Raw genomic sequence first — 15,906 nt, forward strand, 5'->3', positions numbered from 1 at the left:
CCCTCCCCTCCCTTCTCCTGCCCCCCTCATTCTCCTCCTCCTCACCTTTCGGCCCTCGTCTCGTCTGATCTCTCGGAGAGCTTCGAGGGCCCCTTGATCTCCTCCTCTCATGCCCGCTCTTCGCCTGCATGTACGCTTGCTTCGCTCGCTGCAGGTAGGCGGCCTGTCCTAAACATTATCCTCTTCGTTTTCGTCTCCTCCTCCTTGTCGTCTCCACCACCACCTCCTCCTCGTCGTCGTCTCCTCCTCCTCCTCCTCGTCTCTTCTTCCTCCTCTGCCCTCCTCTCTCCTCTCCATTCCTTCTTCACCCCGTCACTTGCTCCTCCTTCCCCCTCCTCCTTTCCTCAGCTCTTACGTCGCTCTCCTCGTCCGATTGGTCATCTTGGTGCATGGAAGGAACTCTGTTGGCCTGGTACGTTCCTTGCTGCTCCCTGGGAGAACTCTGCAATCGTCGTCAGCAAACAAGTATCCTCCTCCCTGCTGCTGCTGCTGCTGCTGCTGCTACTGATTCTTGTGCTTCTTCTTCTTCTTCTTCTCCCTCTCTTTCTCCCTCTCTTTCTCCCTCTCCTCCCCTTCCTATCTCAACATCACCACAGCCCTCACATCGTAGTGAAGTGACGCCTCCTCCATGGACGCTTGTGGGCGGCCAGCGAAGTCACGGAGGGTGTAGGTGGTGCCTTCGGAAGGAGAGAAGGAGGCAGACTGAGGAGGTTTCCCTCCGCTCCCGCTCGATCGCACGGAGAACTGCTTGGCCGGCAGCCGACGAGGAGACTGAGGACGAGGCTGTGACTTGGCATCCTGTCGAGAGACAGACTTTCCTGCAATCGAAGTCAGGGAGGAGAGGGGAGGACGAGGAGAGCAAGAGAAACAAGAGAGGAAGGCGTAAGGGAAGGCGAGGAGGAGAAGAGGCGAGGAGGAGAAGAGGCGAGGAGGAGAAGAAGCGAGGAGGAGAAGAGGCGAGGAGGAGGAGGAGGAGGAGGCGGAGGAGGAGGAAGAGGAGGAGGCGGAGGAGGAGGAGGAGGAGGAGGAGGAGGAGGAGGAGGAGGAGCATACTTATGCGATCTTTCAGCGTCGACTTCAAGTCCATCTCAGACCCCTCAGTCTCTTCTTCGTAATCTCCCACCATCTTCGACGCTCTAAGTTTGTGACCATCTGACTCGAGCGACTGTACCAAGATCAACAGGACAACAAACCTCCTCCTCCTCTCTCATTCCTTCCTCTTGATTTCTTCTCCCTCAATCCCTCCCTCTGACTTCCTCCTTCTGCTTGCCTCTCTCTGTCCTCCTCTTCCTCCCTCCCCGCTCCTCCCTTCCCCACTGCTGTCCTCTCGCTATTTCTCCCTTCCTCCCTGCATCCATCGCGCTCCTCCATCTTCATCTCTCCTCCACTTCGTCCCCCTCCTTCCCCCTCGCAATCCTCAGTATCATCTCACCGATACTCTCTCCAAAGCTTCGTCCTTGTTCTTGTTTGTGACAACCTCCTTGCTGAATTTCGCAAACTCCTCCTCATCCACTCCTGACTCTATCAGCTTTTTGTCGAAGTACATCTTGAAGTAGAGAAGGGCGAAACCATAACCTAGTCGATTCATCATCATCATCATCATCATCATCATCGTCGTCGTCGTCGTCGTCGTCGTCGCCATCATCATCATTGCAGAACAACAACTCACAAGATTTTGCAATGACATCTAGGATGCAATGAAAGACCTGAAAGGTCGCGGCATGTTACTCATATGCGGTTACAGAAAAAGAGATCACATGGTTCAAGTCACTGCCGATCAAGTTTGCTGCTCTGTCCGACAGGATCCAGAGGACAGGGAAGAAGATCCAGATGCCTCGAGGAAAGTCAGCCGAGGACTCGTCAATGAAGAGTCATGTACCGAAATAGCAAAAGCAGGCTGTCTTCAAGTATCTTTCATAAAGCTCCATCAGTCCCCTCTCTTCTCCCCTCCCATCAATCCTCCCTGTTCCTCTCCATCTCTTCCGATCTGCCCTTCCCTCATTTTTTTCAGGGAAGCGCCATCACCTTCGCCCTGCATCCCTCCCCTCTCTTCCTTCTCTTCCCTTCCTCTCTTCATCTCACCCTCACCTGATACTTCTCTTGGCGTTGTTGTCTCGTGCGCAGAAGGTGTAGAAATCAAGTCTCTCCCTCACAATCGACAGGATGAAGACGTAGGTGAAGATGAAGAGGCAGAGGCCCATGGCGAACCACGCGTAGGAGGCAGGAGGTGGAGCCAGGAATGAAGCTACTGCATGCACCTGGCAAGCACTCCAGGATTACTCCCCGACTTTTTTCTCTGTTCTCTCTCTTCTCTTCTCTTCTCTTCTCTTCTCTTCTCTCCGTTCTCTGCACTGCTCTGCCCTCCCCTCCTCCCCCTTTGTCCCCTCTGCTCTGCTTTGCTCTCTGCTCTGCTCTCCTCCCCTTTCCCCTCCCAACGCATTACCAGGCACGTCAACACCAGCAGGGCACTGGTGACCTTGTATGGAGCATCGAGATTCCACATGAGGTCAAGTGTGAGGATAGGACAGCTGCAGATCAAGAACGTTAGCAAGTGACACAGGAAAGGCTTGACAGCATGGATGGATGGATGTAGAAAATGGATGGAAGGATGGATGAAGGGAGGGGGGAAGGAGGGAGGATAGGGAGGACTGAGAGCAAAGCGAGGATTACGTCATGCAGTAGTCAACGTATCTCAGCGTTGTGAAGATCACGAAGCCATCGTTGTTCGATTGAGATTGAATGATCTTTGCAAAGTACGAAACAGCGCACCTGAAGTTTCAAATCAGCATGGAAGAGTCGAAAACAGTTTTCTCCAACCATAAGTTGATGAACACCCCCAGCATGTTCTGTTCACGATAACCATTGTAATACTTCTCCTGCCCGCTAAAGCCCCAAGAAACAAGTCAGAAACATGATCGTCAGAAACACAATCACCCCCCCTCTGCTCCTGCTGCATCTACCTTGGTCCCTTGTAGCGCAGAGCTTGAGTGATAAGACAGATAAAAGCTGATTCAAGTGAAAGGAATGAAATCTGCATTCACAGCAATCAAGCAACAAGACGCACTCCCAAGTCACTTACCCAGTTTGATGCGATCACTGCGCTCGAAGAAACCATCTCGATCGTGCAGACAAGACAAGTATTTACACAAGACCAAACTGATACGCCAAGTGTTATCCCATCGGTTCACGATTTCTCCTCTCAAAAGGAAACTTGTTGCTCCACCAACTTATTCAACATGATGTATTCAAGGAGCCAAGTACGATGCATTTTGATGTCCACCTCAAGAGGAAAATCCATTCTTTGTAGCACACATGACTTGATAGCTCAATCCATGAGTCTATCGTGAGTGAATTCTCTCTTGCTTGATTCTTCCTTGCGCTCGTACTTCTCGATTTCCTCACGCCCTCGCTCTCTCGCTTTTTGTATCTACATACCCAGAGTTTCACTTCCTTATTATCATCAAGAACCTAATTGTCTTGGTTCTTCTGCAAACCTATCATCCATGCATTGCAAGCCTCTTCTCTATCCCTTAACCTTCTTCTCTATCCCTTAACCTATCCTTTCCTCTCGAGAATTCCTCCTTCTTCACAGAAGCTTCGCTAACCCTTCTCTGTAGACCAGTCGACTGCAGTGGTACCAGCCACACCTAACCTCAACATTCCTCCTTTTCCTTCTGCTTCTGCTTCTGCTTCTGCTTCTGCTCCTGCTCCTGCTTCTGCTTCTGCTCCGGCTGCTCCTTCTCCTGCTCCTGCTGCTAATGTCCTGCTCCTGCTCCTGCTCCTGCTCCTGCTCCTGCTCCTGCTCCTGCTCCCGCTCCATCTCATTCCTCGTCTGATTGCCCTATGAAGGCATTTCCTCTCCGCCCATGCCTTTGTAACATGCCATGCATGTTCCCCCTCCATTTCCATTTCCATTTCCAAAGGGGGTGATCCTGAGTACCCCTCCTCGAAAAATATCCCAATTTTCATGGAATTTGCAGGGGTAGAGATGCAGATTTAGTCGACATTTGAACCCCCTGCGCGAAAGATTTCAATCAACGTTTGACTAGCATATGGTCCCCATTAATCGTACTTCCTACTATAGATTTAGGAGTAGGGTGGGTGGTAGGCCATGGGATCGCGATAATGGTAGGGTGGTCAGTCGATAATTTCAAATTCGATAAGGGTAGGGTGCAGAAAATAGGGGGTAGGGTGTATGGCCATGGAGGGGTGCATGTGTATAAATCCGAGAAATAAGGGGCATTGGACTACCCTACCCACTGGCACTTGCTCAACCACCCCCTGTCCGCAACTGAAGTGGGCCCTCGATGACCTTTCCACCCCAAGATATTCACTCAAATACCCACCCCATGTCTTCGACTACCCCACCTACCATTCGAAACGTATAACCCATCCCCTACTAAAGTGCCCCATTTCTATACTTCCCTAGAGGGTCCTAGGGTACTTTAGGAGCACTAGGACCAATAAAATGGGGGATGAGGCAAGGGCTCACTAAAGGGATTAGGGTTGAGGACCGGAGTTCGAGCCCGAACCGTGACAGGAGGAGGAGGAGGAGGAGGAGGAGGAGGAGGAGGAGGAGGAGGAGGAGGAGGAGGAGGAGGAGCTCGACTTCCTCTAGTCCATGCAGTCCAGGCCGGTCTCGCTTTCCCCACACGTCAGCTCCACCGTTTGCTGTGCGCTCCCTTGTTGCGTCTACAGCAGATGTCAGAGCTGCTGGGGGCGAGGAGGAGTAACCTGTAGCATAAAGCTCGAGCGCCGCACGAGGTCAGGAAGCCTTTGTAGGAACCCTTGCGACCTTGCGGCGAGCTGACATGTTGATCAGAGGAAGCAGCAGGTACGAGGCAAGAAGGGAAGGTAGAGGAGGAGAGATGAATGGATGGGTAGATGGAGAGAGGGAGGGGGGAGGGACACCTACCTCAAAAGAACCAGGAGGCAACCGGACAAGCTCGAGGCTTTCATTCGCTAGTTGTTGATGCTGCAGGAGTCATGAGGAGACGGGGAAGTTGATTCACGTCACCCACAAGGCGGAGGAGGAGGACGGCGCACGAGAGGCGGATGGGGCGGTCGGAGGAGGCGAGGAGGGACTCGAGAAGTGCTCCCCCGTCAGCCTCCCAGAAGAGCAAGCCCCCCCCATTGTTACGAAGACATCGTCCTGGAGAAGAAGGCAAGAGCGCACTGAAAGCGTTCTGTTCCCTCCCCTCCTCGCTCATGTCCAACGTCCACGACCCTCCCGGAGAAACAAGCGGAGGATCCGCGATCCCTCCCAACCTGACAAGCATGAGCACACATCAAGACTTCTCGTACTCGTGGTTCTCCTTGTCCTTGTCCTTATCCTCGGCGTTCTGCTCCGCCTGCTCGTCGTTCTCTACCTCCTGCCCTCCCTCCATTCCCCTTCTCTCCTCCTCCTCCTCCTACCTCCTCAGGAGCTCGAGCCCTCGAAGCTGAACCTCCCAGTCAACATCATCGCAGATCTTCTTGCAGATCTGAAGCTCCTGCATGAGACTACCGCGCGCTCTCCTTCCTCTCACCTTGCTCCACTGCTGCTTCGGGGCTTTCTCCTCCCCTCCACACCGAGTCGCCCACCAGGTGCCTCCAGCCAGCGACTTGCCCAGCAGGAAGCAGCTGCTGTTGTCGTTCACAGCCCAGCTCTGAGCCAGCAGTGTCAGAGCTGGGAAGGCGGGTCAACTTGACAAGGCGCCTGCAGGGTTGACATGGAAGCCCGCCTTACGATCGCCTCGCTGGTAGGGTAGGTGAGAAGGGGAGAGGGCAAGCGGCGGCGACACCTGTTCACGAGGCCCCGGTAGACGTGCGTGCTGACGTCATCGGCAGCCTGAGGGGCAGCTGAGAGGAGCAGGAGGGTAGAGGTGAGGGCAGAGGGGAAGGGGGGAAGGCACCTGCGGGCTGAGAAACTTTTGAATGTGGTGAACACACGATAAGGATGAGATGGCTGCCTGAGAAGACATTGAGAGGGAGGGAGAGGGAGGGAGAGGGAGGGAGAGGGAGGGAGAGGAAGGGAGGCAGAGGGGGTGCAAGGGAGAAGAGGGGAGAGGAGGAAGAGGTGTAAGAGGGGAGAGGAGGGGAATCGGAAGGTCCTTTAACTAGTCGGACTGGGTTCTCACCGCCTGCACAAAGTCCACCTTGTCGACGCACAAGCTGCACAAGACGCGAAAGATGGAAGGGGCAAGAGAGGAGAAGCTTTCTGCTCGCTCCAGCACTTCCGTCCTCGTGAGGACCATGGCGATGAATTCAGCTGATATACATCGGATTTCCCAACTTGCAGACAACCAGTCAGTCCAACAGTTTCGGCATGTTGGGACGGACAGCCATGGCTCGCCTGCTAGACATGGAAACTCGCTCTAGTACGTCGACGACGTTGTTTGAGTTGGCTGAGAGTGAGAAGACGCAGTCGTCGTCGGGTGCTGAGCCGGAGACCGCAGTCTGCTCCAACCACTTCCATGAGAGGACGGGAAGGTTGTCAAAGACTCTGAAGACATGACGAGTGAGAGTTTGAGAGAATGACGAGGGAGGGAGAGCGAGAAAGAGCAGGAGGCGATACCTCAACAGGCATCGGAAGGCTGCTGTTGATATGCCAACATCCTTCCTGCATCGCAGCTTGTCAGAGATGGAGCCGGAGTGTGATGGTTGTACCCGAAGAGAGTCTGACGGAGGAGAGAAGCAAAACACGACTCGGTGAGATTCATCCATTCACCACTGTTCACAGCCTCTTCTTTCGACTCAGACATCATCATGGCAATACTGGAGAAAAGAGGGAGGTAAGACAGCAGAATACAAGTCGCCTCACTGACCATTGCGTCAAGCTCCCAATGGCCGACACAACATTCCGCTGAAGGTGGATGTAGACACGGATCTTTGAACCAACTTGCAGCATGTTGTCAACGAGCAGCATGACTAGTTGTGCCCACGAGAAGAAAGCTTCGAGCGGTTTGCAGTTGTCTTCCGCAGCATTCAGCCGCAAACATTGAAATGCCTGATCCGAGGTCATGAGGAAGGTGCGTCGACACGAGCTGTAGACCTTTTGATAGGCTTCAAACATGTCGTTGACGATGGCGACGTTGTTGTTGTTCAGAACATCCCGTGATGGATCTAATGTCTTGTACGTGTCATCGACAGTCTCAGTGAGGGAGAACAGTTGATAAACACCTTCATTGCAGTCTTGAGCGACATAGGGATCATTCTCAACACGTCAAGTTGAGACTGCGGGCAGCTCTCAGCCCCGTTCCCCTTTAAACTGTCAGCTGAGAGGAGGCAGGCAGATCGTCACCTCCGCTGCCTTGCGATGGCTGCAGACAGTCTTGAAGACGGAGAACCCGGACCTGTCCAAGTCTCTCCCTCAGTCTCCCGCATGCTCGGGATACACTCTGAGGTTTCACTTGATCATCGCCGCGTCTTCGCTCTCCCATAAGAGTCTCATCATGTTGGAGAGGTCGATAGCCCCCCACGTGGACGCGTGACCTGGACCTCACCTCACCTCCTCCTCCTCCTCCTCCTCCTCCTCCTCCTCCTCCTCCTCCTCCTCCTTCTCCTCCTCCTCCTCCTCCTTCCTCCCACCCTCGCCTCTCTCGCGCATCCACCTTCGACTTGACTCTGTGGATGGAAATATTAGGAGGGAAACGGAAGGAAAAAGAGAAGGAAGAAGAAGCAGACAAAGATAGGGGGGAGGAAGAAGGAGGAAAGAAGGGCAGGAGAGGAGAGGAGAGCAGGGGAGAGGATAGGATAGGATAGGAGAGGAGAGGCAAACTGACATGCTGATCGAGAGGGAGGACAATCTCCGCAGAGTTTTCAGTCCTACAAAATCGATTGAGCTGAGGCTCTTCTAGTCGTAGACTCGACCTTGAAGCCATTACCAGGAGCTCAAGAACAGCATGACGGACTTCAACGTCGTTGCTGGCAACACCATGAGAACTGCTCTTACTCGTCGTCCTCCCATCGCAAGTTCTAGTGCTCCCTACCCTCTTCCATTCCGCATTTCCTTCTTTTCCTCCCTTTCCTCTATCTCTCCCCCTCAGCCTCACCTCTTGAGCAACACGAGGATGCTGAGCATAAGGTCGTACCTTCGGATGGTCCTACAACCAAATCAGGAGCAGGAGCAGGGGCAGGGGCAGGGGCAGGGGCAGGAGCAGGAGCAGGAGCAGGAGCAGGAGCAGGAGCAGGGGCAGGGGCAGGGGCAGGGGCAGGGGCAGGGGCAGGGGCAGGGGCAGGGGCAGGGGCAGGGGCAGGGGCAGGGGCCTGGGCAGGGGCAGGGGCCTGGGCAGGGGCAGGGGCAGGGGCAGGGGCAGGGGCAGGGGCAGGAGCAGGAGTAGCAAGCACCTCCTCCCTCTCGCAGTCTGCAGCAGGTGCCGAGTGACTTCGATGAGAGCTAGACGGACACTTGACGTCTGCGATGAGGCTCAGGTGCGCAAGAGAGCTGAAGGCAGGGAGCAGGCATATGCGTCGATCAGAGATGATCGCCAGACAGACAACGAAGAGAACAATCGCACGTCACACATAACATAAAGATATCTGACTTGCTTTCACCTGCATGCAGCACTCTCGCGGGAGATCTCCGTCTTTCAACTGAAGCACAGCCTCGAAGATCTTGTTCCACAACTCATCTCGTCGCCTATGCTCAAGTCCCAAACACTTCCTCTTGCTCTCTCGCTCAGCAACCTCCTTTGCTCCTGCTCCTGCTCCTTCTCCTTCTTCTCCTCCTCCCATCATCTCGGTCTCCTTTCTGCCAACGTCTCATTGTTCCGTCATCGCCTCCAGCGCCATTACATGAACATATCCACCTCCGTCTCCACCACCATCGTCCCGACGCCGCGCAAACTTCTCCTGAAGAACCTCCTCCTGCCCACATCGTCACGGCGACCACGGAGAGGAGGCGCGGGCGCTTACAGCTCTCTCTCCGAGTCTCTCTGCAGCTCCAGCTGGAGCAAGCAGGACAGAGCCCTCCCTGCTGTCTTTGACACCATCCGGCTGCTGACCTGGACGGCGAACGTGAAAGGGAGCAGCAGAAGGAGGAGGAGGAGGAGGAGGAGGAGGAGGAGGAGCAGAAGGAGGAGGAGCAGAAGGAGGAGCAGCAGGAGGAGCATGGCACCTGAAGGCATTGGATGGTACATCGTACCATCTTGACTGAGGTGCAGAGATACAGCAGGCTCTCAAGTCGCGGCGAGCAAGGTCGCAGCATGTAAGTCGACAACTTCGCTAGGAGGTTGAAAGCTGCCCGGCAACATCAACCTTCAATCTCCAGCTCCTGCTCCTGCTCCTGCCCCTGCCCCTGCCCCTGCCCCTGCCCCTGCCCCTGCCCCTGCCCCTGCTCCTACTCCTGCTTCTGCTCCTGCCCCAGCCCCAGCCCCTGCTCCTACTCCTGCTCCTACTCCTGCCCATCCTCTTACCCCTCTTACCTGCTTCTCTCACCGTCGGCTCCTCACAGTCCATCGGGTTCTCACAGCACATCTGATTCACATGCCTCTGAGCTGCGGCAACGTCCTCATCCTCAGTCCTCGGAGCTCTTCCATGCCCCGCCACTCCCTCCTCGGCCTCCCTCGCAGGAGAATCCTCCTCCCCCTCCTCCTCCCCCTCCCCCTCCCTCTCTTCCTCCCTCTCTTCCTCCCTCGATTCTCCCCCATCCCGTGCCAGCTCAGTCGATGCCTGCTGGCTGCCTACTGCCGGCTCCTGCTCTTCGCACAGAGCGAGGGCGGCATGTGCCAAGGGAGTCTCAGCGTCAGCAGCGAGGATCTCCAACACGTCAAGGTCAGGAGCGTCCAGAAGGGAAGCGACGCAGTCAAGGAGGGTGGACTGAGTGCGAAAAAGACCCGATCGTAGCCCAGCTATCATCAGGTAGCATGCCCTGTGGTTGGAAGGGTCCGTGAGGAACTTGGAGGGTTCAGCCCTTGCCTGACTGACGACCATGGAGGCGGTAGCCGCGTACCAGGCGCCATCGGGTACAGGAGGAGGAGAGAGCAAGGCCCTCAGTGCTTGCAGTCCCCGCCCTCCCTCTTCCTCCTCCTGCACCCCATGCGGCTCCGACATTTCCAAGGTACGAGAACCAGGAGCGGTAATGCTCGCAGCTTGTTACAAGCTATCGCAGTGCCTTCCATCTTCACGTGGCAGCATACTGATCCTCATCGTCATCATCGTCCTCGTCCTCGTCCTCGTCCTCGTCCTCGTCCTCGTCCTCGTCCTCAGCTTTTTCCTTCCTTCATCTGCTGATCGGCCATTGTCAATTTTCGACGACCCATTGGGGTGGTGGTACACGGATTACTCTCTACTACCCCTATGTTCGACCTTGATTCTAAGGACAATCCAGTGGGTGGGGGTCATTGCAGACGGGTAGCCGGGGCGCAGAAATGGTGGTAGGACGAGCAGGAGACGGGAACGGAACGAAGGAGGGGAAGGGAGGAGGGAGGAGGAGGGAGGAGGAGGAGGAGGAGAGAAACGGGAAGAGATAGAGGCCGACGAATCGTTGGAGGGGATGGCGAATCCTCCATAACTGGTGGCTCCTCTGCTACCGTTGTCAACATAGCACTCCCCCCTGCGCCAGCCTCGCCATACATCTCGTAACTCCTCGTACGCTCCTTCCCGCCCTCTTCTATCCGCTCGTTTCGTTGCATCCTTTTGCTCTCAGACTTCTTGCGGGATGAGTGGCCGGCGGCCTCTTGCTCCCGATGCTGCAATGCCAGCGGTCGAGGTTGACGGGACGGACATGGCCAAGGATCCAGCAGAGAGCCATGCAGGGATGCGAGAGGAGGCGAACAGATATGCAGAGAGCGAGGATGCACACAGAAGCGCAGAGAGCGAGGCAGGAGAGGAGGAGCAGGAGGAGATCTCCGGCATGGAGTGGAAGCTGGGGGACGCTTGCCGAACAGAGAGCAGCATGGCGTGGTCAGGGGACGGCGTCCTGTCGGTGCTTGCCGGGCCGCTCGTGCAAGTGATCGACCCGGTGAAGGAGAAGATGGAGGCTGTGAGCCTGCGAGCACTTGCTGAGGTAGTCGGTGAGATGACTGGCAGGTGCCGGTGGAGCGGGGGGAGCCGATGGTGCTGTCCGGCGTTGAAGTATCGGAAGAGACGCTGGACGACGAGCTGCACCTGCTGATGCTCGAAGTTCGCAGCCCCTCTCAGTTTGTCGCTTCCTCCTGGTCGCCGCTGGGAATGTCGAGCGAGGTGAGAGCTGAGCACTGGAGGGTCGAAGGTGACGTGAGGTGGTCGGAGCAGACCTGCTGCCTGCTGGCGCTTGCGAGTAGCGATGGAGCGATAACGCTGCATGATATGCAGAATGTTGTCAAGCCAGTTCACTCGCTCTCTCGCTCGGTCCATTCGTCGATGATGCAAGCTGATGCGATGCAGCTCAGTCTGTCGAGAGACGATGGGAGGTTTGCAGGCATATCACAACTTGACGGGGCTGAAGATGAGGATGAGGATGAGGATGAGGACGAGGATGAGAATAAGAATGGAAAAGAAGGAGCGGAAGAGAAAGGGAAAGGGAAAGGGAAAGGGAAAGGGAAAGGGAAAGGGAAGGCGAAGGGGACAGAGAAAGAGGAAGAGAAAGAGAAAGAGAAAGAGAAAGTGAAAGTGAAAGAGAAAGAGGAAGGTAGCAGAGAGAAAACCAAGTCCAAAAGGGCACAGCAGACTCCAAGAAGGTCGAGGAAGGTCTCAGCTGGCAACGGAGAGGAGGAAGTTGCGGGTAAAGGTGTCTATTGTTGATTGCTCTGTGTTCTGATCTTCTTGACAGCAGATCAGGCTGATAGTCGTCAGGGGAGCAACGAGAATGGAGACCTGGCGGAGGCAAAGGAAGAGGGAAAGGTTGAAAAGTCTGCAAGGAAACCCAAGATGAGTGCAGAAGACAAGAAGGAGAAAGCTGAGAGAGAAAAGCGAGCGCTGGTGAGAAGAGGTGCGGAGTCAAGGGGAATCGTGTTGAGGTCTGGACGCAGGAAAAGTCTGCAGCGCTGGCAACCGAAGAGCTCCAACGGAGATGTCAGAGCTACGGAACGGCCGACCAGCTGTCAAAAGACATGTCAGATGTGGAGGAGGCGGCAAAGGGACTGTTGGGTATGAAGTTGTTGGATGACAACAAGAGCTCAGTTTGACCCGTGCTGCAGCCTGGCTGGAGTTGAACCATGTTGACATGATGGGAGATGTCAACGTGCCGACGTTGAAGAAGTGAAATCCCTGTGGTGTAATTTCCGTCTGACTTCGTTGCCCGCAAAGGAAACTTGTGGCAGAGGTCAAACGCTGCTTGCGGGTCAAGGTGAAGGAGCTCAAAGATGAGGAGAAGAAGGCGAAGAAGGCGAAGAAGGCAGAGGAGACGCCAAAGGGAAGCAGGAAGCGGAGGTGACGAAGACGTTGTGTAAAGACGCGGCAAGTGTGACTTGTGGTGGTGTAGGCGGGAGAGCGGAGAAGAAGAGCTCGAGGTGGAGAAGGAGCGTTGCTGTGTGGAGTTGGTTGATGGTTTGTGTCAGGAGAAGACCAGCGAGAGGCCGATGTCATCACGGAGAAAGTCTGCAGGGCGAGCAAGAAAACAGGAGGAGGAGGAGGAGGAAGAGGAAGAGGAAGACGAGAGTGAGGAGGAGGAAGAGGAGTTCGTGATGGACAAGGTCAAGAATCGGCGGAGGTCAGCCACACCAAAGCGTACAGGTCGCAACGGGCGAGGAGGGCGCGGAGGGCGAGGAGGGCGAGGAGGAGGAGGGTCAGTGGAGCTGGCGTGTGAGGTTCTGAGTGACAAGCTGGTGACAAGAGAGGAGGCGAAGGAGGAACGGGAGACGCTCGTCCCTCTGGCCCTCGCATGGTTTCCTCACCTTGTCCCTCCTCGAAGACCTCACACCCTCTCTGCGCTGCTCTGCATCACCAGCATGAGGCGCGTGAGCTTCTGGCGGCTCGAGAGGGAGGGCAGCGAGCTATCGCACACGCTCGCTGCCTCTGCCTCCTCCTCACAGAGACGGTTCTCCGCCATGAGCTGGTTGCCGTCGCAGCATCCTCCTCCACCAGAACTCAGCTTCTCCTCCCTCCTCGCCCTTGGCTTCACCGATGGCTTCGTTGACATCCTCCGATTCCAGGAGAAGGGAGCGCAAGGGGCTCTAGAGCTCCTCCACCGGATCCAGCTGAGCCCGGGAGGACTCGCAGTCTGTCATCTGCTGGGCATCCCCTCAGATGGGCTGAAGAGGATGGTGGCGGGGACTGCGAGGGCTCTGTACATGTGGCAGGAGAAGGAGCCAACCAAGGTCAGGAGGAGCACAGAGCACGAGAGCGAGATCGCTGGCATGGCAGGGGACGGGCTGTTCTCCAAGATCTTCACGTTGAGCAAGGCCGGAGTCGTGCGGGTGTGGCTGATGCCGGAGGAAGCTTCCGGTGACAAGTGGCCGCCCCTCCTTCAGTTCGACTGCAGAAGGCAGCAGCAGCAGCAGCAGGGTGACTTCGGGTTCCGAGCCCTGGGGATCGCAGCGAGTTTTCATGGGACGCACATCATGTTCGTAGGAAGGTGATTGCCACCGTCTCGTAACTTCCTCCTTCATTCCGCTGCTCCTTCGTCTTCCTCTCTCCCTCAACGTTCCCTCCTCCTCGTCCTCCTCGTCCTCCTCCTGCTTTTTGCCTCCTGGTCTTCTTTCTCCTCCTGGTCCTCCTCCTCCTGATTTCTTCGGTTCATTCACATCGTCTCGTCCAGGCGAGTGACCTCCGACAAGGGAAGGCAAACGCTCACCTTCCCCTCTGGCGTTGAAAGTTTCGTCCGCACGGTTCGCGTCCCTGGATACGTCGAAGCTCATGCTCAGCGCCTCGAGCTCTTCGTGCAAGTTTGCCGGTAGAGTCCACTACTCCCTCCTCCCTCCTCCCTCCTCCTTCGTCCCTGCTCCCTCCTCCTTCTTCCCTGCTCCCTCCTCCTTCGTCCCTGCTCCGATCTTCTTTTGTCTCTTCTCTTCTGTGGCTCCATCTCCTTCCCTCTCTACCATCCCCTCGCCTCTCTCCTCTTTCTCCCTCACCACCAGCGCAGGTACATGCACGAGTCTGCTACTCCAGCTGCTCGACAGTCGCTGGGGGACGTGAAGGTGACGGAGACCTTCAAGTGGTGGTGGGATCTCGAGCAGCTGGCGAGGAAGGAGGTGAAGCAGAGGGAGCGAGCGCTGATCGTCGAGGCTCTAGAGGAGGAGAGGAAGCAGTTCCACAGGTCAGAGCACGAGGACGAGCACGGCGCCGCGACGCAGCACAGGAGCAGTCCTCTCCACCTGAGCTGCAAGAACGGCAACGTGTGGATCAGTAACCTGCTGGTCCTGCTTGGCTCAGATGTGAATGCGAGGGATAAGAACGGCTGCACGCCGCTGTCCCTCGCCTCCTTCAACGGCAGCCAGGAAATCGTTCGCTGCCTCCTGGATCACAGAGCGAGTGAGTCCTCCTTTGGTGTCCTGATCTGCTGAGAGCATGTCGTCGTCCTCGCCCTCCTCTTCCTCCTCGTTCCCCTTCCCCTCTCGTCCTCGTCCTCGTTGTCCTTACTGATCCTCCTCGTCCTGCTCGTCCCCGTGTCCCTCCAGTCCTTCTTGTCTCCTCCCTGCTACGCTCTCTCCGCTCCTCAACTGCTACATCGTGACTTCTCCCCCATCAGATGTAGGAGCAGCCGACTCAGACAACCTCACGGCCCTGCACTGGGCGAGCGCTCGAGGCCACCGAGGCATCGTCGAGCTCCTACTCCAGCACAGCCCGGACATGGCAGGACGGGGAGGAGGGCCTTCAGTGCTCGAGGTAGCGCATGAGATGGTCAAGGACTTGATCCTCGCAGCCGGCGGCGCCTGCAGCTCTGAGCCCCCGCCGGGCCGGCACTGCCAGGACTGACTGAGCCGCGCCGGAACTAGGCCGGGCTGATCCGATGTAACTAGTAAAGTAAAGTTAAGCGATCAAGTTCTCAGTGGCGTCAGCCTCAGAACTTAACTTAACCGTTGAATTTACCGTAGTACCACGCCCCCGCTCCGAGTCGGCACTGCGGCGCGTGCTGAGCCCCGCTAAGGCGGGGGCTGCCAGACTCTCAGTCGGAGGGGGCCACAAGGCCTTGGTACCATACTACAGTACTACGATACCCTCCCCGGACCGTCCGTCACAGTACCCATGGCGGCTGCGCGCGGCGGCCGGGGCCGCGCGGCCGGGCGTGGCATGCCCATTCGCCAGACGCCGGGTCAGTTGACTAATGCGGCACTGCGGCCCGGAGGGGCGGCCGTCTGAGCCGCCGCGCCGACGGCGACCGACTCGCCTTGCCAGTGTCCGCCGCTCGCGGGCCCCCGCCCGCCGGGTCCCCGCCGACTCGGGGCCGCGGGACTCCCAGGCACGGCACTCAGGGCCTCACTGACAGTGTCACGGCTCAGCGCCACTGTCCGACGGGGGCCATCAACTAAAATCTTCGATGAGGCTCATAACCTGTTTTGAGGAAATTCTGCTGATGATGAGGCGTAAAGGGAGCAAGAATGAGGCAATTACTGGGGTGGGGTACTCATAGTACCGGTGCTGACATGACTGATTTTGTCTGTAAGGATAGGGTACTCTTTCCTCAGCTTTGGTTTGCAATGAGCTCAGGGGGGGTTGCACTCCCAGGGTTGTTGGGCAGAGAGGGGGTGGGGGTAGTGGCTCAAGATATAAAGAAGCACTTTTGAGGGAGGAAGCATTTCATGTTCAAGCGAGCGGCAGCGGCGACGGCTCTGCTTGTGACCATCGGAGGAGCATCGGCGTTCTCTGCTCCCCTCCCTCTCGCGCGTCTTACTTCTAGGATCGCCAAGACCACCGCTGGTACCATCTTCCGCTCTCCTTTCACAAGGACCGTCTGTTTGTTCGGGCTGGGGGGTGAAAGCAGCAAAGCATCCTCCGAGAAGGTGCGTGAACATCTGGCTGAACAAGCTAACTTCCGATGACTTCTCTCGACAGGGGATGTATCCTATC

At 56.5% G+C, this 15,906-nt stretch overlaps 4 protein-coding genes across 4 annotated transcripts; 1 reads left to right on the forward strand and 3 right to left on the reverse strand.

The window, feature by feature from the left end:
* Nucleotides 1–304: 304 nt before the first annotated feature.
* GUITHDRAFT_107988 (hypothetical protein) lies at nt 305–1,651 on the reverse strand (the record flags this gene model as incomplete). The annotated part of the gene is made up of 4 exons (XM_005832875.1): nt 305–442; nt 604–818; nt 1,054–1,165; nt 1,433–1,651. 4 exons carry the CDS (start codon nt 1,649–1,651, stop codon nt 305–307), a joined length of 684 nt encoding a protein of 227 aa, XP_005832932.1.
* A 433-nt stretch (nt 1,652–2,084) lies between these two features.
* Nucleotides 2,085–3,115, reverse strand: GUITHDRAFT_107989 (hypothetical protein; the record flags this gene model as incomplete). Its single annotated transcript, XM_005832876.1, has 6 exons — nt 2,085–2,258; nt 2,444–2,528; nt 2,671–2,769; nt 2,818–2,883; nt 2,961–3,031; nt 3,080–3,115. The coding sequence occupies 6 exons, from the start codon at nt 3,113–3,115 to the stop codon at nt 2,085–2,087; spliced, it is 531 nt and encodes a 176-aa protein (XP_005832933.1).
* Nucleotides 3,116–4,614: 1,499 nt separating this feature from the next.
* GUITHDRAFT_138448 (hypothetical protein) lies at nt 4,615–10,032 on the reverse strand (the record flags this gene model as incomplete). Its single annotated transcript, XM_005832877.1, has 21 exons — nt 4,615–4,692; nt 4,735–4,806; nt 4,916–4,975; nt 5,022–5,268; nt 5,416–5,483; nt 5,529–5,622; nt 5,784–5,830; nt 5,895–5,951; nt 6,120–6,273; nt 6,299–6,484; nt 6,557–6,601; nt 6,807–7,111; nt 7,162–7,215; nt 7,283–7,334; nt 8,034–8,084; nt 8,329–8,396; nt 8,536–8,731; nt 8,776–8,847; nt 8,896–8,984; nt 9,125–9,219; nt 9,405–10,032. 21 exons carry the CDS (start codon nt 10,030–10,032, stop codon nt 4,615–4,617), a joined length of 2,718 nt encoding a protein of 905 aa, XP_005832934.1.
* Nucleotides 10,033–14,198: 4,166 nt separating this feature from the next.
* On the forward strand, nt 14,199–14,691 carry GUITHDRAFT_40083 (hypothetical protein; the record flags this gene model as incomplete). The annotated part of the gene is made up of 2 exons (XM_005832878.1): nt 14,199–14,370; nt 14,588–14,691. Coding segments are annotated over 2 exons (276 nt in total), but the record flags the coding sequence as incomplete, so codon positions are not given.
* Nucleotides 14,692–15,906: the final 1,215 nt, after the last annotated feature.

Source organism: Guillardia theta (assembly GCF_000315625.1).
Source record: "Guillardia theta CCMP2712 unplaced genomic scaffold GUITHscaffold_32, whole genome shotgun sequence".
Taxonomy (NCBI): domain Eukaryota; class Cryptophyceae; order Pyrenomonadales; family Geminigeraceae; genus Guillardia; species Guillardia theta.